The 22,628-nt window shown below is 41.3% G+C and overlaps 1 protein-coding gene across 14 annotated transcripts in view; it reads right to left on the minus strand.

Annotated features, from left to right (window-relative positions):
• mtmr4 (myotubularin related protein 4) overlaps nucleotides 1-22,628 on the minus strand; it is a 196,294-nt gene that overhangs the window by 99,768 nt on the left and 73,898 nt on the right. For 9 of the 14 annotated variants that reach the window (XR_013577531.1, XM_078548543.1, XM_078548538.1 and 6 more), the window contains one exon: nucleotides 16,044-16,133. Coding sequence is in view for 7 of the 14 variants with exons in the window: in XM_078548543.1 (XP_078404669.1) it covers nucleotides 16,044-16,133 (90 nt within the window). In the remaining 7 variants the exon portion in view is untranslated. Of the gene's footprint in view, nucleotides 1-4,829; nucleotides 4,911-16,043; nucleotides 16,134-22,628 lie in introns of all 14 variants that reach the window. The other 5 variants (XM_078548544.1, XM_078548546.1, XM_078548548.1 and 2 more) reach the window with 1 other exon arrangement.

Here is a 22,628-nt window from a genome sequence, read left to right on the forward strand (position 1 = left end):
TTAATGTTGCTTGTTACTTCCACAAAGAACTCTAAGAAAGTAGCCAAACATAATTTCACTTTCATAAAATTTCACAAAACAAATTATCACATTCTTTGTGGGGGGGGGGGAATGACCACGATACAGGCCAGATGAACCAAAGATGGATTTTTATGATAGAGGGGGACCTTCTGGCCACTCCGAGTAAATGAACTTGACTGTACAGATGATCTTGTATTACTGTTGAGACAGAAGCAGATTTCAAGTCAAACATGAATGCCTGATATGGGGGAGTTAAGTAACAATCCAGTGACGAGCAATAATAGGTCTTAGAATATGTAAGGAACTCTTTCATTCCCTTAACTTTTTCCAATTCCTGCTTTCACATTTGCACATTCTAGAACTCAACTCCACAAACTGTCGCATCAGAAATCTTAAGGCAAACTCAACTCAACCGGTATCTTCAGCTATCATGCCTACAGTTTTAATACATAGTATTGTTATGTCAGGTAATTTTTTCCCATTCAGCTTTAAAACACACCTCATAAAATGCATTAATTTATATAAAAGGTGAATATGAGCCAAATGTTTCCTGTGATGGGGTTAATTTTTTGATGAGTTCTTTTTTATTCTGTGAGCAGCTGGGGTAGAACTCCTTAATTCCAGCAGCCCATCTAGGAAGAGAACAAAGCTACACAACCCCTTTCCTTTAAGAAACTCTATCTTATATGCAAGTCTATCCTTTTAACAGGACAAAATGTCACTGGTTGTTTTATTCATTCACAGGATGTGGGCTTCACTGGCTGGGCCAGCATTTATTGGCCATCCCTAGTTGCCCTTGAGAAGGTTGTAGTGAGCTGCCTTCTTGAACTCCTGCAGTCTATGTGGTGTAGGTACACCCACAGTGCTGTTAGGGAGGGAGTTCCAGGACTTTGACCCAGCGACAGTGAAGGAATGACGATATATTTCCAAGTCAGGATGGTGAGTTACTTGGAGGGGAACCTCCAGGTGATGGTGTTCCAACTTTGTGCGCCAAGGCACAAGCCAGTCAGCTCTGAATCAGCATCACTGTTGGAAATCAAACAAATCAATTGTATTAAGACAAAAGCAAAATACAGCAGAAATAAAAAGCAAAAAATGCTGGAAAAACTCAGCAGGTCAGGCAGCATCTGTGGAGAGAAACAGAGTTAATGTTTCAGGTCAAGTGACAGTTCTGATTAAAGATCACTCAATCTGAAACATTAACTCTGTTTCTCTCCACAGATGTGCCTGACCTGCTAAGTTTTTCCAACATTTTTGCTTTTTAAATCAATCGCATTCATCGCTATCAGAAGAATGATGTGCAGACTTGCACCATCCAGAATCTAAACCACCAGATCAAAGATTCCGGTCAACAAAAATATAAATTTCAAGTCCAAAACACACACGATACCCTAATGACCAATATGTGCCATTCAGTAATGGAAAACCTCAACCACACCTCGTGGACCTTCAAAAGCAATTGAAAGGCTACACAAATGAAGATTACAATAGTTTGAGTTTTTCAATCAACCTGGTGATTCTCCATTTCCATAAGCAGTTAATTAAAACAATTTACACTCCTTCCCGCACTGTACGAAAATTCACAGAAGTCTTCTACTCATTTCCAAGAATGTTGGATCTCTACCTCCCTCAATTTTCTCTCTGCTTACGTCCACAGGCTTTTAAATGTCAAGTTAAGCACTGCGCAAATATTAGTACTTAAATTTACCTTATTTTTTGATACAGCTCTGCACCAGGGGCTATTCTCAATTTAAAACAATCACAGCTATGGAAATATGTTTGAGGACATCTATTCTCCTCCAAATAGTAGTCTATTACCAAGTAGTGCACAGAACATTCAATGGAAAACAAAACTTTTAGTTACTGGATAAATGCATTGACCTACTTTAATACATTACCTCATTTATTATAATTCCTTATCAACTGCCAATGGACTGCAATTTTGTTGCAGTTTGATCAGTTACCTTTATTAAGGAACACTGCAACACTAATATTCATCAGTAAGAACTATCAAAGGAGACATGAATCTAACATCCCTCTGCACTACTTCTCTACTAAACTCAATATAATCTTTATTAATTCATGTTGAATTATGGAAAAGCGGCAGCCGCTTACCTTGTTACCATATTGCATCAATCTGTATTTCTAAAGAAAATGCTTCTGGACCTGCATAAACCTATACCTTCCAAGTCTGACAAATGTTCCAGGTCAGTCTAGCACCCCTCAGTGTAGCTTATTGTCTCAACAACATGTAGCATTTCAGGCAGCTGCTATGTGCAGATTTTACACTATTCTGTTAAAATCCCTTCTACATTAGCACTGCTTGTCCTTTTGCTCCCAGTTAAATTCCCTTTTACTACCCTGCCACAAGGTAACGGTCGTACAAACTGGGTCTGTTCTGTTCAAGTATTTGATTGCACAATGTATCTGAATTTAGAGATTTCTGAAGCTTTTTAATGAGGAATACTGAATGGCAAAGTAGAAAAATAATTTGTCTGTAATTTAAATATAAAAACGCTTCTTCACTTTGTTGCTTAACTATCATTGTTCTTTAAAAATGTGCCGGCTCTCTGGGCATGACCAAGTTCCAATGAAATGGGTTACAAGACTACAGTGAATGCAAGTTGGAAATGCATACCTAAACATTTCATTCGTCGGATTGACTGATGAGCTGCTAGCAGATGTGTGCTACATCTCTCCATATGAAGATGCTGTTTTAATCTGATTTTTAATTAAACCATGGGAATTCCAACTACTTTATTTACTGCAAGGAAACCATCAAGGTCAGCAGTACTTTCTCAGTCTACCCAGTACAGCACATAATTTTACACGCTTAACATGTTTGCAATTTTAACATTACAGGTACTTAACCAGTTGAAGGTCACACAGTTATTCTACCAGGTTAAATCAAATTACCAGAGTTGCTTATATTTCTTTACAGAGCCTGATCTAAGATTTAGTGTGTTGCTCCCAAAGCACTGCAGAAGAACTGCCCTCAGTCAATGCTGTTTAATCTATGTGCTGAATTAGCTATCGCACATTGTGACTCAAAATCATTTCTTTTTTCCAGTAACAATCTAGTAGCCGCCAATACTTGACCCTAGGCATTATATAGCTCAAAATGCACTTTCCTGACACAACACACACTTTGTCGTAAACTTATTGTACTGCTAAGTGTTTCCCTATAATTCCAATGAGCAGATCACAAAAAACTTCACAATAAAAAAACTTGCATTTATAATGCAATTTTCACAATCTCAGGACATCCCAAAGTGCTTTACAGTCACTTAAGCATTTTAGGTGCAATCACTGCTGTTATGTTGAACGTGATACATTATAGAAATCCAGAACAGCAGTACTATAATTCTATTCTCATATTATAGTGCTGCTGCCAACTTAAGTTTGGTCCTTTGGTGCTGAATTTGATCATGCACATTCCAGGTAGATTTGACAAGAAAAGCAAATTTTGCTTATGAATTTCTGATTCTGGCTACAAACTTTCTTCAATAATTGAGTAAGAGCTGTGTGAACAACTGATGGCAAAAGTGGGTTTTTGGTCTGTATAATAAGCAAGCTGAACCAAAATAGTTAGCCTAATAGTGGAGGAGGAAATTTACCTTTGTCAGTGATACTCCCAAGAAGGAGTAACTAGCTCCACCAACAAGTGGTGCTGGATTAATGTTTCAGGATTTCTTATCATGTGCTTACAGGAGGTGGTACCAGTATCATTTTGAAGGAAGCAGTCAAATGCTTTACACAAGTATATCTTCTTTGAAAGACAAAACTCAGCTATTCCTTTTCCAGAGGCAGAGACAGCAGGTAAATGCCACCAAAGGTGAGAGAACAGTCTGATGGCCGATTGCAATAAGAGTGGGTTAGTTAAGGATATCGTTGCCTGGTCAGTCCCTTGGCTAAGCCAAGGAAGAGACCTGCCAGCCCCTCCAGCTCAAACAAATGGGTGTCAGGGAAGTGACAAATAATAATGGCAGAATGCACGGTCGTTTCACTCCTGCCCTCCCAGGCAGACCTCCTCTAGTCACTGGAAAAGACACTGCTAAATCATAGTGATTCTGAATGAAGTACACACTTGGAATTGTTTGAATCTGGAGCCAGCTACAGTTGGAACCACTTTGCAATATGTATGCGAGGTTTTTTTTTTTTACAGCTATGGAAGCTACAGTTCTGAAGAAAAAGAATGATTCCAGGAAGTGATTATTCAACATAAATACAGTCTCAACTATCTGACCTTTTGCCATAGTGGGTGTAGCATACAACGTATAATTACAAGAAAGAACATGAAGACACTCAAGTTCAGACAGAAAACAATTATGCATAGAATCTAGTGTGAAAACTGTCATCCGTGGGAAAACTCAGTAAACCTATCAATACACACTTGGTAATTAGCAGTCCTGACACAACCAGTTCAGCACTGTACATCAGATATTACAATTTGATATCTGCAGCCTTCTCATGCTCAACAAATTTAAACTTACCCACCCCAATCTTCATGATTCCAAATCTGTCTCAGATTCACTTCCAGATATCGTTCCACAGGAACCAATCATCCTCTAGCATCGAACCCAATCGGCTATTCCTTATGGGGAGCAGATTATTTATTCCACTTCACATCGCCCTTCAACATCTTCAAAACCATGTGTATTTATCACATCTGTTCTGGGCATCTTACAAAGACTTATTACTGTGGCTTATCGTTGTTCACACACATCTATAATTTATTAATTAATAAATCATGTCCTATAGGAATTGCTCTCTCAGAGAGCCAGCATGGACACAATGGTCCAATTTACCTCTTTCCGTGCTGTAAACTTCAATTGTTCTACATTGTTGTTTCTTGCTCTGAGGGATTTTCACTAAGACTACATTCCTTCCTGAAATAGCAAGACAATTCTGCTTTACACACCTTTATGTACAGAGCTAACAGTGTAACAAACTGCTAAATGTACCAACACTTTGCATGGTAAACTCAGGGGACAGACACACAATGTTTGTTGAACAGTTCTGATTGCATATGGCTGGAGTAGTGGTTCCATAAAAGATTCACACTGTGCTTCAAGATCCAAACAGTACACTAATGAAATACATTCCTATGTATAAATTATACAAAGAAAGACTACTGAAGCTGAGTTTGTTTACATCCGACTAAACTGGGCTGGGCGGGGGGGCGGAGAATCTTTATTGATGCATTCAAGTTCCTTAGGGCTCTAACAAGTTCTACCCCAACCGTAACACCAGAGAGAATAGTTGATGGAGGGTTGATGGGGCTTGGATGAAAGGGTGACCAAATGAAGGTCCATCTAGGAGTGCAGGAGTGAAGTTTATGTGCATTCTGCCATTATTCTTTATTACATTCCTGGCATCCATTTGTATGGCCTGGAAGGGGGTGGCAGATTCCATTTCCTTGGTGTTGGATTGCTCAGGCCAAAAGACTGATCAGAGAGCAATGTCCACAACTACCCTGCTCTTATCACAGTCAGCCACTGTCATGAAGCTATTAATGTATATAATCTTACTGGAATTTTATTTTTTAAATAGAGGTTTAGTCTATGGGTGCGTCTTAATTGGATTAAAGCCAGTAGTCTGGGTGCTTTGATGTGTACTAGTTTTGAGATGTAAGAGAGGTAGAGAGCATTTGCATTTTTTTGAATAGAGCATTCAAGAAGGGGGTTGAAATCTGGCACCTAGCTAGCAGAGACCAAGCAATATGTTTATATTACTAATAAAATTGGTACTATGAAAGGGGTTTTATTGTTAGAAGAGGTAGAGGTAAAGGGGGTGGTGATACAATGAGAATTTACATTCAATGAACTGTGCTAGGTATAACAGACAGCAGTTTTGTGTGTGCAGGGCAGAGGCTATGTAAGATCAAAGCAGCTGTCAGCCTACAACTGCCTCCACAAGAATCAAAGTGAAAGGAATCTCATTTTGAATTTGTACGGTGAAAATGTTTTGCCTGGTGTCTGCTGAAAGTCTATGGGTTGCTGTTGCCTTAACGGAGATTAGTTTGGGAATTTGTTAAAAGTTACGATAGTAGTAATTTGTAGCCATGTGTATATGTTTAACTTGTGTAAATGAATAAATGTCTCATGTATTTTGATATAAAACCTCTCGAGAACAAGTGGTCTGATTCCTGAATTTAGAGCTGCATCTCAAACACACAAAAATTAAAATATAGGTTACGACAGTTAGGAATTTTAAATAACTCAGCTTTACCAACTGCTAGGTCACAACAGCCACCAAGCTGTTCTTCCAACTTTGTGGCATTTACCTGCTGTCTCCGCCTCCAAATAGAAATAGTTGAGTTTTGTCATTTAAAAGAGATATAATTGTAGTGCTACATAAGTAAATGTCTTTAATTAAGTTCAGCCCCATGTTACACAAAGAGAATCCAGCTGTACCATAGAGGGAGAGCAAACACATAGTTCAATGCTTCACTACACAATAGCACTCATATCAGTGAAATTATAACACAGAGGGCAGTCATTCATGTGTGCTATTTCTTTAATGACTCTAAACTTTGCCTTTGCCTTGTGCCACATGTAATTTTTTTTTCTAATTGCAAAGTGAAGTGGTAATGCAAAAATACTTCAATAGCATATCATGTTTAGTGTAAAACTCTCACAATAGGTACACCCGAACTATGTTAAACACCCAGTAGTACCAGATAAGCAATACCAAAGTGAAGCACTTTAATTATAAATTGGTCATTTGTGACACAGTGAAATAAATCAGGGGTCACTGCCAGTTATATTGCCCCGATTTTTTCTTGTATGTTGGGACATATAAGGTATGCTCAAGTATGTTCTGCTTTGATTCAAAAATTGAAAGTATAAAAAATGAAAAATAACTAGTTTAGACAGCCATTTTATGGTGAGTGCTCTCATTTTTGACTCTCAAGACATCGCCAATGAACACTTCTGAATTAGTCCAGGAGGCTGTTTGGCCAGTGCTGTTTGAGCTGCTTAGTGAAAAGAAAGAAAGGCTTGCATTTATATAACATCTTTCATGATCTCAGGAAATTCCAAAGCATTTTACAGCAAATGAAGTGTTTTTGAAATGTTGTCACTGCTATAATGTAGGAAAGCGCTCACTCTCCATTCCAGCCCTGCTTGCTGTGAATGTGGCTTACTTATATTTGTTCTTTCCTTTGTTTCCAATGATGCTTAGTTAAAAAAAAATTGTAATAGAACTGAGGGCACTGCATCAGCACAGGAAGGAGGCATGGCTGCCAATAATGCATTCTTACAGCCCTACTGATGTGGCAGTGAGGGTTTTTAGTTTTAGTTATGAATTATTGGAAGATGAATGCAAGGTTTTCTGCTGCAGCTGGTTAAAGTAGTAAAATCCTGTTCATTACAGTCAAAATCTAATTGATTGGGATATGATTGTGAGGAACTCCACAATATCCTGCACTTCAACAGGGTGTCGACCAAGCTGTGAAGCTTTGGTCATCCTATGGTTAGGACAATTACATTCATACCATTCCTGTAACATTTGGTTGTGAGTTTGACAGAAGTTTCAGCAAGAAATCTAACAAATTGACTGAAAAATAATTTTTTGCAGCTGAAAGATCCTGGATTTAGCTTCCTAAAGTGCAAAGTTAATTTAATCTTATCAACACACATTAATCATAGTTACATATTTTAAATAGTAGATTGGAGTTTACTGGAGGTGGGCAGGTGCTCTGACATTTACAGTGAGAGGTGGACAGAGGCCACTAAAGCGAAGAATGAGGAAAGTTAAATTTTATTCCACCGCTCTCATTGAGCACTCACAGCTGCTCCTCTCCGTTAGACAAGACAGTTTTGTATTCTAATGTTGTAGATTAGTGGTGACCCCTCCATCAACAATTCACAATCTGAAGAAATGAGACTCCACATTTATAAGTGTTCACTTTCTGGGCAAGAGATGTTGTTTGGCAGTTACTAACAATTCTTACATCATGCTGGTATGGATTGGGAATTACTTAATGGGCAGAAAACAGAGTAGGAATAAATGGGTCATTCTCAGGTTGGCAGGCTGTGACTCGTGGAGTACTGCAAGGGCCCCAGCTACTCACAAATTATATTAATGATTTGGATGTGGGGACCAAATGTAATATATCCAAATTTGCTGACGACACAGACGAGGTGGGAATGTGAATTGCGAGGAGGATGCCAAGAGGCTTCAAGGGATTTAGACAGGTCAAGTGAGTGGGCAATTACATGGCAGATGGAATATAATGTGCAAAAATGTGAAGTTATCCACTTTGGTAGGAAAAACAGAAATGCAGAGTATTTCTTAAATGGTGAGAGGTTGGGAAGTGTTGATGTCCAAAGGGACCTTTGTGTCCTTGCTCATGAGTCACTGAAAGCTGACATACAGGCGCAGTAAACAATTAAGGCGGCAAATGGTGGGTTGGCCTTTATTGCAAGACAATTTGAGTATATGAGTAAAGATGTCTTGCTGCAATTGTATAAAGCCTTGATGAGACCATGCCTGGAGTATTGAGTACAGTTTCGGTCTCCTTATCTAAGGAAGTATATACTTGCCTTAGAGGGAGTGAAACGAAGGTTCATTAGACTGATCCCTAGGACGGTGGGATTGCCCTGTGAGGAGAGGTTGAGGAGACTGGGCCTATATCCTCCAGCGTTTAGAAGTGCGAGAGGTGGTCTCATTGAAGCATATGAAGTTCTTACAGGGCTTGACAGAGCATTTGCATGGAGGATGTTTCTCCTGGCTCAGGGTTGGTGGCGGCGGAGGTGGGGGGAGGGGTCTAGAACCAGGAGACAGAATCTCAGAATAAGAACTCTTTCTTTAAAGGGGAAAAAAATTGAAAAAAGTTGAAAGTGGGATACAAAGATTGTGTCTGTCCAGCAGTGGAAAATTATCGGAAAGCTTTTTTTTTTACAAAAAAATAAACTATTCCAAAATAGAAAGGAATGAAGTGGGTGGAAGAAATTGGCAGGAAAAGGGAAGATAGTTACTGCTCAAAGATGCCGAAGTCAAAGTGAATACCAGGATGCCAGGACGATTCAGAACAGAGTATGAGGCTGGAGATAAAGGAGGGAGTAGGAGCTGGAGGGGAGGAGTTGAGGTGTTGAGGCCCATGGAAGCTGGGATCACATTTTCAGATGTTTGGAAGTTGCTGGTTGTATGCAGCATCCTGTTGGACTAGAAACTTGCAGCTTGTGGTGGAGCCCACTAGGGAACAGGCAATTCTAGATTTAGTGATGTGTAATGAGGCAGATTTGATAAGGGAGCTTAAGGTGAAGGAACCCTTAGGAGGAAGTGACCATAATATGATAGAATTTACCATGCAATTTGAGAGGAAAAAGCTGGAATCAGATGTAACGGTATTACAGTTGAATAAAGGCAACTACAGAGGCATGAGGGAGGAGCTGGCCAGAATTGACTGGGAGATGAGCCTAGCAGGAAAGACAGTGGAACAGCAATGGCAGGAGTTTCTGGGAGTAATTTGGGAGACACAGCAAAAATTCATCCCTGGGAAGAAGAAGCATAGTAAAGGGAGGACGAGGCAACCATGACTGACAAGGGAAGTTAGGGACAGCGTAAAAGCTAAAGAGAAAGCATACAATGCGGCGAAGAGCAATGGGAAACCAAGGGATTGGGAAGCCTTCAAAGACCAACAGAGGACAACTAAAAAAGAAATAAGGAGGGAGAAGATTAAATATGAGGGTAAACTAGCCAGTAATATAAAAGAAGATTGCAAGAGTTTTTTTTAGATACATAAAGGGTAAGAGAGAGGGAAAAGTGGACGTTGGGCCACTGGAAAATGGTGCTGGACAAGTAGTAGTGGGGAACAAAGAAATGGCGGAGGAACTGAATAGGTACTTTGCGTCAGTCTTCACAGTGGAAGACACGAGTGACATCCCCAAAGTTCAAGAGAGTCGGGGGCCAGAGGTGAGTATGGTGGCCATTGCCAAGGAGAAGCTGCTAGGAAAACTGAAAGGTCTGAAGATGGATAAATCACCTGGACCAGATGGATTACACCCCAGAGTTCTGAAGGAGATAGCTGAAGAGATAGTGGAGGCGTTAGTGGTGATCTTTCAGGAATCACTAGAGTCAGGGAGGGTCCCAGAGGACTGGAAAATCGCTAATGTAACCCCCCCGTTTAAGAAGGGAGTGAGGCAAAAGACGGGAAATTACAGGCCGATTAGCCTGACCTCGGTCGTTGGTAAGATTTTAGAGTCCATTATTAAGGATGAGATTTCAGAATACTTGCAAGTGCATGGTAAAATAGGGCAAAATCAGCATGGTTTCATCAAGGGGAGGTCATGCCTGACAAATCTGTTAGAATTCTTTGAGGAGGTAACGAGTAGGTTAGACTAAGGAAAGTCAATGGATGTTATCTACTTGGACTTCCAGAAGGCCTTGGACATGGTATCGCACAGAAGGCTGCTCAGTAAGATAAGAGCCCATGGTGTTAGAGGCAAGGTACTAGCATGGATAGAAGATTGGCTGTCTGGCAGGAGGCAGAGAGTGGGGATAAGGGGGTCCTTCTCAGGATGGCGGCCGGTGACTAGTGGAGTTCCGCAGGGGTCAGTGTTGGGATCACAACTTTTCACTTTATACATTAATGATCTAGATGAAGGAACTGAGGGCATCCTGGCTAAGTTTGCAGATGATACAAAGATAGGTGGAGGGACAGGTAGTATTGAGGAGGCGGGGAGGCTGCAGAAGGATTTGGACAGGTTAGGAGAATGGGCAAAGAAGTGGCAGATGGAATATAATGTGGGGAAGTGTGAGGTCATGCACTTTGGTAGGAAGAATAGAGGCATAGACTATTTTCTAAATGGGGAGAGAATTCAGAAATCTGGAGCGCAAAGGGACTTGGGAGTCCTAGTCCAGGATTCTCTTAAGGTTAACTTGCAGGTTGAGTCGGTAGTTAGGAAGGCAAATGCAATGCTGGCATTTATTTCGAGAGGACTAGAATATAAAAGCAGGGTTGTGCTGCTGAGGCTTTATAACGCTCTGGTCAGACCACATTTAGAACATTGTGAGCAATTTTGGACTCCATATCTCAGGAAGGATGTGCTGGCCCTGGAGTGGGTCCAGAGGAGGTTCACGAGAATGATCCCAGGAATGAAAGGCTTAACATATGAGGAACGTTTGAGGACTCTGGGTCTATACTCGATGGAGTTTAGAAGGATGAGGGGGGATCTGATTGAAACTTACAGAATACTGAAAGGCCTGGATAGAGTGGACGTGGGGAAGATGTTTCCATTAGTAGGAGAGACTAGGACCCGAGGGCACAGCCTCAGAGTAAGGGGAAAACCTTTTAGGACAGAAATGAGGAGAAACTTCTTTAGCCAGAGAGTGGTGAATCTATGGAATTCATTGCCACAGAAGGCTGTGGAGGCCAGGTCATTGAGTGTATTTAAGACCAAGATAGATAGGTTCTTGATTGGTAAGGGGATCAAAGGTTACGGGGAGAAGGCGGGAGAATGGGGTTGAGAAACTTATCAGCCATGATTGAATGGCGGAGCAGACTCGATGGGCCGAATGGCCTAATTTCTGCTCCTATGTCTTATGGTAAGCCACTTAGGACATACGAACATATGAAATAGGAGAAGTAGGCCATTCAGCCCCTCGAGCCTGCTCCGCCATTCAGTAAGATCATGGCTGATCTGTTTGTATTTCGAGTTCTACATTCCTATCTACCCCCGATAATCTTTGATTCCCTTGCCTAACAAGAATTTAACTACATCTGCCTTAAAAATATTTAGTGGCTCCGTTTCCACTGCCTTCTGAGGCAGAGTTCCAAAGTCGCACAACCCTTAGAAAAAATTTCTCCTCAACCCTGTCCTAAAGGGCGACCCCTAATTTTAAAACAGCCCTAGTTCTGGACTCACCTACAAGAGGAAACATCCTTTCCACGTCCACCTTGTCAAGACCATTCAGGATGTTACATACTTCAATCAAGTCACTCCTCACTCTTCTAAACTCCAGTGGAAACAAGCCCAGCCTGTCCAACCTATCCTCAAACCCGTTCATTCCAGGTATCAATCTAGAAAACCTCCTCTGCACTGCCTCCAACATATTTACATCCTTCCTTAAATAAAGAGACCCAAACTGCGCACACTATTCGAGATGCAGTCTCACCAATGCCCTGTATAAAGCACAACATCCTTACTTTTTTGTTCAATTCCTCTTGTAATAAAGGATAGCATTCCATTAGCCTTCTTGATTACATGCTGCACCTGCATACTAACTTTCATGACTCATGCACGAGAACACCCAGATACCTCTGTACCTCTGAATTTTGCAGTCGTTCTCCTTTTAAGTAATATTCTGCTTTTTTATTCTTCTCACCAAAGTGAACAACCTCACATTTTCCCACACTATACTCCATTTGCCAGATTTTTGCCCACTCACTCAACTTATCCATATCTGTCTGCAAACTCACGTTGTCTTCACAACATACTTTCCTACCTATCTTTGTGGCATCTACAAATTTAGCTACCATGCCTTCACTTCACTCATTTAAGCCATTGATATAAATTGTAAAAAGTTGAGGCCCCAGCACAGACCCCTGCGGGACCCCACTAGTCACATCCTACCAATTAGACAAAGGCCTATTTAGGCACACACTGCTTTCCGCCAGCCAGCCAATCCTCTATCCAGGCTAATATGTTACCCCCTATACCATGAGCTTTTATCTTCCTCAATAACCTTTGATGTGGCACCTTATCAAATGCCATCTGGAGATCCAAGTACAGAACGTCTACAAACATCCCTTTATCCACAGTACATGTTACTCCTCAAAGAACTCTCATAAATTGGTTAAACATGATTTTCCTCTCACAAAGCCATGCTGACTCTTTCCGATTATCTCAAGTTTTTCTAAGTGCCCAGCTATAATCTCTTTAATGATCAATTCTAACACCTTCCCCACAACAGACATCAAGCTAACTGGCCTATAGGTTCCTGTTTGCTGCCTCCTTCCCTTCTTGAATAGAGGAGTTATATTCGCACTTTCCAGTATGGTGGAACCTTTCCAGAATCTAGGAAATTTTGGAAAATTAGCACCAACTCATCTACTATCTCAATTGCCACCTCTTTTAAGACCCTAGGATGAAGTCCATCTGGACCCAGAGACTTGTCAGCCCACAGCTCCATCAGCTTGCTTAGTACTGCCCCTCCACCTCCTGATTTATAGCCATTACTGGAATATTTTTTATATCCTCTATAGTGAAAACCGGAGCAAAACATTTGTTCATGTCATCTGCCATTTCCTTATTATCTACTATTAACTCCCCATTCTCACTCTCTAGAGGACCAACACTCATCTTACCTCTCTTCCTGTTTAAATAAGTGTAGAAACTCTTGCTACCAGATTTTACATTTCTAGCTAGCTTCCTCATATACTCCAATTTCTTTCTCCTGATTTCAGTCATTCTTTGCCGTTCTTTATATTCTGACCTGCCACTCATCTTTGCGCAGTTATATGCTTTTTCCTTAAATTCGGTGCTTTCCTTAACTTCTTTAGTTAACCACTGATGGTGGGTCCTCCCCTTAGAATTTTTGTCTATAGTTGTATACTTATTCTGAGTATTCTGAAAAATCCCCTTAAATGTCTGCTTTTCTATTGGTCTCTTCCCTAGCCTAGTATCCCAGTTCACTTCATCTCAGCTTTCATGTCCACATAATTGCCCTTATTTAAGTTTAAAATACTAGGCTTTGACCCACTCTTCTCCCTTCCATACTGGATGCAAAATTCAATCATATTGTGGTCACTGCTACCTAGGGGTGCTTTTACCCTGAGGTCACTAATTAATCCTGTCACATTACACAATATCAAGTTTAATAAAACCTGCTCTCTGGTTGGTTCCAGAATGTGCTGATCTAAGAAACTATCTCAAAAGCATTCTATGAACTCCTCATCCATGCTACTACTGCCAATCTGATATTTTTCCAGTTTATATGTAGATTAAAGTCACCCATTATTATTGCCATCCCTTTATCACAAGCACCCAATATTTCTCCTTGTATATTTTGTCCTATATTGTAATTACTGTTAGGGGGCTTGTAGACCACTTCCACTAATGACTTCTTTCTCCTCATCTCCACCCAAACCGATTCTACATCCCGATTTCCTGAAACAAGGTCCTCTCTAACTATTGCATAAATGCCATCCTTGATTAACGGTGCAACCCCTCCACCTTTACTTAGCTTCCTGTTCTTTCTTGAAGGTGATATACCCCTCACTATCCAGGACCCAATACTTGTCATCCTGCAGCCACATCTCTGTAATGGCTATCAGATCATATTTATTTACTTCAATGTGCACTATCAATTTGTTTACTTTGTTAAGAACACTACTTGCAGATACAGAGCCTTCAGTTTTGTATTTTTGTTGTCTTTGTGACATCCAGTCTTAATTTTTGGTGTATTCTTGGTTTTTTTTTCTCTGTCCCTTCCTGCCATTCTCTGACCCTCATTTCCCATATTACTATTCTCTTACCTTGTCTCTATTCTTTGATATACCACATTTTTCATAATTGACTGAGGACTGAGATGAGGAGGAATTTCTTCACTCAGAGAGTGATAAATCTTTGGAATTTTCTACCCCAGAGGACTATGGAGGCTGTCATTGAGTATATTCAAGACAGAGATCGATAGATTTCAAGATATTAAATATATCAAGGGATATGGAGACAATGTGGGAAAATGGCATGGAGGTCAAATATCAGCCATGATCTAGTTGAATGGCAGAGCAGACAAGAGGGGCCAAATGGCTACTCCCGCTCCTATGTTCCTACTAAGAGGGTATCTACATGTTAATTTAGAGATGTAACTTTGTGTGGTAAGTTGAATGGGCGTTTAATGTATAAAGGCGGAGTTGTGCAAATTGGCCAGCAACATGTGGTGATTCACCATTCATGTGAGTTCTCTTCCTCACCACATGTTGCTAGTCAATTTGCACTTTAACGAGTGTGTTGCTCAGTCACCATAATTTTTCAGCAAAATCTGGGCCTACATGTATCATCCTGTTGCCCTGGCTGAAATGCGCTAGTTCAGGATAAAAAGATATTGAATGGCTTAGTGCTATATTAGTCAGCCTTTTTAACTCACCACATAAGGGGAATCCAGCTATATCACAAAGGGAGAGCAAACACATAGTTCAGGGTTCTGCTGAATAGCAGCACCCATATCATTGAAATTATAACACAGAAGGAAGCCATTTGGCCTTTCACGTTTGTGCTGTTTCTTCAACTGGATCTATCTACTTTAAATCCTGCCTTTTCCCTGCACTGTTGTAATATGTAAAATTGATTATTTTCTGATTACAAAATGAGACACTAATGCAAAATGCTTCAAAAACATGCCATGTATAATCAGCTCTAGGAGAAGAGTAAACAGAGTTAAACTGCTACAGTTGCATTATAACTGGTTCTTTCAGACAATTTAGAGGAGAAATGAAGGAAATTTAGAAAAAAAGCTAGGGAATAGAATCCATTACACTTCAAATACAAATGCCACTGATCCCATCCCACTCAAAAGTGCCAAAGCACAAAGTCTTTGCAAAAATGACAGGCAGTTTTTGTTCAGCATGTTCACTAGGATTGTACGACATCTAATTTTAATGCTCACAAAGGTGCACTTGAACAATGTAAAACATCCAGTAGTACTAGATAAATGACATCTAAGTGAAGTGCTCTAATTATAAATTTGTCACTTTGATATAGTAGAATAAGGTAGGAATGACCAAGTAGTAGTAATGACCCGATTCTTCTTGCAGTGGGACAGATATGCTCAAGACTTATGGTGTGTAACATTAAAGGGGCATGCAATGCATATCATGATGCCATGCTGTGCCTATACATAGTGTATCACCATCAGGTGAAGGTAAAGGAAAGCATTAGCATGTTAAGTGTAACTTTGGATTGAATGGAAAATTGGGAAGGGAAGCTAGGCAGGCTGTGCCATACCCTGTAGCAGGACACACTCCTGGGAACATTGGCATTATCATCAGTGAGCAATATCATTGCAGACAGTACCTGTAGGTCCTCCTCCTCTTTTACCAGCTCCTTCCGTGGGAATAGGTCCTTGGCCTGGATGTACTCCAAACTGGGTGGCCCCTCCTCACCCTGTCGACAAAAACAGACATGGGTCAGCAAGGTGGATATTGAGTTCAGAACATGCATGGCATGCTTAGTATTGAGGAAACTACAATAGGTAAAATATGTGAACCCATGGAGGTTAAGGATGCTCAGTGAATGCATTTTGATCAAGGACCCATAACTAAACCTCTCTCCCCTAGAGATTACAGCACTTCATAAAAATAAGAGTTTGGCTTTAAAATATTGCAAATGAACAGTCCAGTTCATCCTCACACTCAAAGTCATTGCCACAGTAGCAGAATCACACAAACTAAACAAGAGGGAATGCAAACTCTAATCAGAACTCAGGATGTATATATTGAACTTAGTACCTGTTTCTTCCTGCCAATCAAAAGTACAACTTACTATCACAGGAATCACAGTCTTACGATCCAGCTAGGGACCAGTGACTTTTTGTTTAAAGTAGATAAAGCTTGAAATTCCAGTTACCCACTATGAGAATAAAGCCACACGATTCCACGGTTTTAAACAAACAAAATGAACTTTACAATACAAAGTCAGAAAAGTAAAACAATTTATAATATCTACTTTATACGCTAACATCCAGAATTAACATGAGGTAAATCTGAATTAATAGGCAAACTGTGGTCGAACACACTAAATGGTAGATGCCACCAAGACAAATCGCATGGATTTCTCAGCAACCCACCACTGAGCCACACAATCTTGTCAAAACTCTGTCTCCCTGATGAGGGATTTCAACTCTTCACTTTCAAAGATCTAGCCTCTGAATGTTTTTTTAATTCATGGGGTGTGGGTGTTGCTGGCTAGGCCAGCATTTATTGCCCATCCCTAATTGCCCTTGTTCAAAGGGCATTTTAAGAGTCAGCCACATTGCTGTGGGTCCGGAGTCACATATAGGCCAGACTAGGTAAGGTCAGCAGATTTCCTTCCCGAAAGGACATTAGTGAGCCAGATGGGTTTTTACAACAATCGGCAACGATTTCGTGGTCATCACCATCTGCCATGGTGGGATTCAAACCCGGTCCTTAAGAGTATTCCCCTGGGTCTCTGGAATATTAGTCCAGTGACAATACTACTATGCCACCATCTTCCCTGTTCAAAAGCCGCTCTGACTTGGGCTCCTCAACAACTGCTCACCGCCCGATAGTTCAATCTCTTCTCCCAAGACTGCTTTACACAGAATTCACAAAGCTGCGTTCCCAACTCTAATTACTGACAACCTTCCAACTCTTGCACAGACCGCTAGCTTCACTAAGCTGGCAATGCCCCTGGGTTTCTCCGAACTCCAGTCTCCCAGTTGCACTGAGCTATAAATGGTTCCCAGGGCTCCTTCTGAGCCCTAACCCTCTCCAGCACCGAACCAGAACTTCACCACCTTCTCAGTTCCCCAGGACTTCTCCTGAGGCCTAACTGACTAATTCTTCCAGGGCATCTCTGAGCTGCAGGCCACACGAGGTCCAAACTGCAACCAACAGCTGCTCCGACAGCCCCCAGGGCTTCTTCGATCCCTAGCTGCCTGGAGCCTGAGCAGCACCCTTTCAGTACGGACCCTTCCCCTGCTGTCAAGCGCTCAGGTAAATTGAAACCAGGGAACCTTAAGCTCCACCAATCCCTATGGCGACCTAGCCTGCTCTGGTCTATCCTCAAACTGACCTCCAAGCCAATTAACCCTTCTTTACAATTTCTCCAGCTAAGTAAGTCCACCTGTTTTTTTATGGCTTCATCTCTTCTGTTCTGACTCTATTAAACAAACAAGCGTAATCTTCTGAACTTGCCGTTTCTTTTTAGGTGTTCTGGCCATCTCTAAAGCCCAGCATTTCAGTTACCTTACCTTCACAATAATCATCTTCCCAGAACTAAACATTATGTTTAAAATATTAACTTGAACCATGAACTAGATGTCCGCAACAACAGTTTAGCAATCGTTTCAATGTTGCTGCTATCCTGCAATATGAGCCTTAGCCCTTCAAACAAAGGTTGTCTGCCTCACAGACAAGAGGGCCCTTTAATGGCAATGAGGAAAAAGCATTCCTAGCTGATTGCTCTATTGTGTTGCCTACATGTGCTGAGGCAAATTGCAGCAACCCTAGTGACGCTCCAACCCAGATCAGCCACAGACTGGACATCAAACCTCGGACTACTAGTCTGTGCAGCTCGAGACAGACTACCTTGGAAATTCCATTATTCATTAACCATTTTGGGGAGGGGTGATGGCGGTGGGGGTGCTCACTGTAGTTTTTAATCAAGGTTTGAAAAAAGGCAAACTGGACTTGAACTTGATTGAGAATTTTTTTGGAAAAATATACTTTATTCATAAAATATCTGAAAGAACATTACAAAACATTTCTAAATGGCCATCACAAAAAGTGCAATCAGACCCACATTTCCCACCTAGATCATGAGGTACTTCAATGAAATCAACGAACATTACAGACATCTCAATATGGTCATTACAAACAGACAGTCAGACAGTGCAATGATATTCAAGGTATCGACATAGGCCATGTTGCACTCTGAGGTGCTTCAATACAATTATGATACATTTAGTTTTCACTGTATATATTCCGTATGAGTCATACTGCCCGAGGGATCTGTACAATTCCCTGCCTCTCAGTGCACTATGGCAGAAAGGTCTTAGACAGTGACCTTTCCCCATTGCACCTTTGCAGCAGCTGTCCCAAGCTTTAGTGCGTCCCTCAGCATGTAGTCCTGGACCTTGGAGTGTGCCAGTCTGCAACACTCGGTCAGGGACAATTCTTTGCACTGGAAGAGCAATAAGTTTCAGGTAGACCAAAGGGCGTCTTTCACCGAGTTGATGATCCTCCAGCTGCAGTTGATGTTTGTCTCGGTGTGTGGCCCTGGGAACAGTCCATAGAGCACTGAGTCCTGTGTCACCGAACTGCTCGGGGTGAACCTCGACAAGCACCACTGCATTTCTCTCCGGACCTTCTTTGCAAAGGCACATTTCATAAGGAGGTGAACAACGGTCTCTTCATCACCACAGCCACCTCGAGGGCAACGTGCGGAGGGGGTGAAACTCCTGACATGTAGGAAGGATCTGATGGGGAGGGCCTTTCTCACCACCAGCCAAGCTACATCTTGGTGCTTGTTGGGAGTGTTCTGGTGATGAGACGTTCTGCCAAATGACTTTGACACTCTACTCGGGGAACCATCTGACAGGATCCACCATCTCCTTTTCCTTCAGGGCCTCTAGGACGTTACAGGCAGACTACTGCCTGATGGACTTGTGGTCAAAGGTGTTTCTCTGCATAAATTTTTCCACGAGGGACAGGCATGGTCCAACTACTTGGAGCGTTCCACGGCAGCGTGGCCAGACCCATCCTTCGCAACACCAGGGACAGGTAGAACCTCAGCACGTAGTGACACTGAACTTGATTGAGAAATATCAACAAGGACGAGACAATGGATTAGGGATAGACTAGCGAGAGAATATAACCCTAATATGTACTGGTTCATTCACATCCCTTTCTGGTGAAGTAAATGTAATACCTCTGTGATGCAAAGTGTCAGACTGAACAACCCACTACACCACACACTTCATTTGACAGTATTTGACAGTACTTCATTTCATAAAAGTAATGGTCAACACATCCCTAGTTTCGTGCACCATGGACAAACTTCCAAAAATGAGAGGGACATTAGCATTCCTACCTAATTACCATATTATAAACCAGTGCTCGAGGATTTGGTTCCAGAAACCTCAGTTCGGATAATACAGATCAATCTCAATCTGACCTGATTTCCTTTGGAAGCACTGATGTAATCTTCCCAGAGGAATGAGCACAGTGGCTACATTAACATGCTGTTTATTTGAGGAGAAAGGCGTAACAAATTATGCCACTCCAGCACCCATGTGAAATACTGAATATTCAAGCATACCATAAGAATACATTGCCACCATCTAAAAAATGCAGCATTCAGTAGAACGTTGTTCAGTTTATTAACAGATCTAAACACGGTTAAATTTGGAAAGTACTTTTCAACTTTATTGCCAGCATTTAATCAGCATGGGGAAAAGCTAAGTTCCCGAAGCCAAGGCTGAAACTGAGGGCGCCTGAGACTAGTGCCATGGAACGTTTGTCACAATTTATTCGGTGCAATTTTAAGAAAGACTGCACACTGAAAAATGGGATCCCCTAACTAAAAGAATACCCTCTTTCTCCAACAAGTTAACAGCTGATTTCACATGAACAGGAAAGCTTTGCAAGTAGACAATACTAGAGGCTGTTTCAGGGCTAGACAACTGAACTCTGAACACTGGGGCATCAGAGGCCAATTTCTCTGGATATTTGCATTATTGTTTGATGCAGTTTGTTGAACCAGCAATCGTGTGTAGATCAGGAACTCAATCTTATCACAGTGGGAGGAACCTTTGACATTAATGGTTGTATGAGGTCAACATTGACATGAAGATGGTTAGTAGGTGAAATTTTAACCTGCGTAACACATGAAAATTGTTAATTCCAAAATTTTGGGGAATGAAACCTGTGTCTCTGATCAATGTATGACCACATTACCCTGCAAACTCAATCACCAGAAAGAAACTCCTTCAATAAACTTAGCATTTCTATTTTGCAACCTTGGGGCAGGGGAAACTACTTTCCACATGTATCTCTTTGCCCCTATCCCCTGCATAGCATAGAAACCCATCATATTTTACGAAGTATCTGTCTACCCCAGCAGATATTAATCTATGTGTCTTCGTGTACATTAATCATCTCAGGCATGAATTAAGCACTCCACCAAAAATGATATGTCTTCTACCCTCTCTTTTCTGGGGCTTGTGCATCTTAAGTCTGCATCCTCCAGTCTGTTGTTGGGAAATTGTTGGAATCCATTATTAAGGAAGTAGTAATGGGGCATTTAAAAAGTCAAAACGCAATCCATCAGAGTCAGCATGGTTTTATGAAGAGTAAATCGTGTTTGACTAATTTGCTAGAGTTCTTTGAAGATGTGACAAACAAAGTGGATAACGGAGATCCTGTAGATGTAGTATATCTGGATTTCCAGAAGATCTTTGATAAGGTGCCGCACAAAAGATTAATACACAAGATAAGATCACATGGAGTTAGGGGTAATATATTGGTTAGTCAATCCTCTATCCAAACTAACAGAAAGCAGAGAGTCGGGATAAATGGGTCTTTTTCTGGATGACAAGCTGTAACTAATGGGGTGCCACAGGGTTCGGTCCTTGGGCCCCAACTATTTACAATCTATATTAATGACTTGGATTCCAAGGGACAGAAGGTACTATAGCTAAATTTGCAGATGACACCAAAAGAGGTGGGAAAGTAAGTGGTAATGAAGAAATAAGAAATTTACATATGGATATGGACAGGTTAGGTGAATGGGCCAAAATCTGGCAGATGGAATTTAACGTGAATAAGTGTGAGGTTATCCATTTTGGTCGGAAGAATAAAAAGGCGACTTATTATTTAAATGGAGAGAAACTTCAGAATGCTTCAGTGCAGAGGGTCTGGGTGTCCTTGTGCATGAATCACTGAAAGCTAGTATACAGGTACAGCAGATGATAAGGAAGGAAAATGGAATTTTGGCATTTATTGCTAAAGAAATAGAGTATAAAAATAAGTAAGTGCTGTTGCAATTGTACAAGGCATTGGTGAGGCCACACCTGGAGTGCTGTGCACAGTTTTGGTCCCCTTACTTGAGGAAGGATGTAGGCGGTTCAGAGGAGGTTCACTAGATTGATTCCAGAGATGCGGGGCTTGTCTTATGAGGAGAGATTGAGCGGTTTAGGTTTATACTTGCTAGAGTTTAGAAGGATGAGAGGAGATCTAATTGAGGTATATGAGATGCTAAAGGGGATAGGCAAAGTAGACGTGGAGCGGATGTTTCCCCTTGTGAGGCATTCTAGAACGAGAGGCCATAGTTTTAGGCTAAGGGGTAGTAGATTTAAATAAGCGATGAGGAGGAATTACTTTTCTCAAAGGGTCGTGAATCTGTGGAATTCACTACTTCAGAGTGCAGTGGATGCAGGAGATGGACAGATTTTTAATTAGTATGGGGTTGAAAGGTTATGGGGAGAGGGTGGGAAATTGGAGTTGAGGCTGAAATGAGATCAGCCATAATCGTATCGAATGGCGGGACAGGCTCGAGGGGCTGAATTGCCTACTCATGCTCCTATTTCTTATGTTCTTATGTTCTCCAGCAGTAAGCTCACAGACCAGTCAAGCATTCTCCTTACATCTAGTCATCTGCATATTTTCAAGATATGGACCAGGTCGTTATTTTCCCCTAAGAAAACTCAGCTGTGCCAATGGGGGGGAAACAAAGTGTAAACCTATGCTTTTAGAAGGTTGCTCCTGACCAATTCCTTGCACCAAGAGATTCCCACCACCTAAAATTCCTTTCTGTTCTTCACATGGTGCTACCATCCACAAAGATAGAAGGCAGTTTAATTCAGATTAGTTCACTGGATTCAGTAAACAGGACAAATCACTGGGGAGTCTGAGAATT

Source organism: Cetorhinus maximus, chromosome 9 (assembly GCF_964194155.1).
Source record: "Cetorhinus maximus chromosome 9, sCetMax3.hap1.1, whole genome shotgun sequence".
NCBI lineage: Eukaryota > Metazoa > Chordata > Chondrichthyes > Lamniformes > Cetorhinidae > Cetorhinus > Cetorhinus maximus.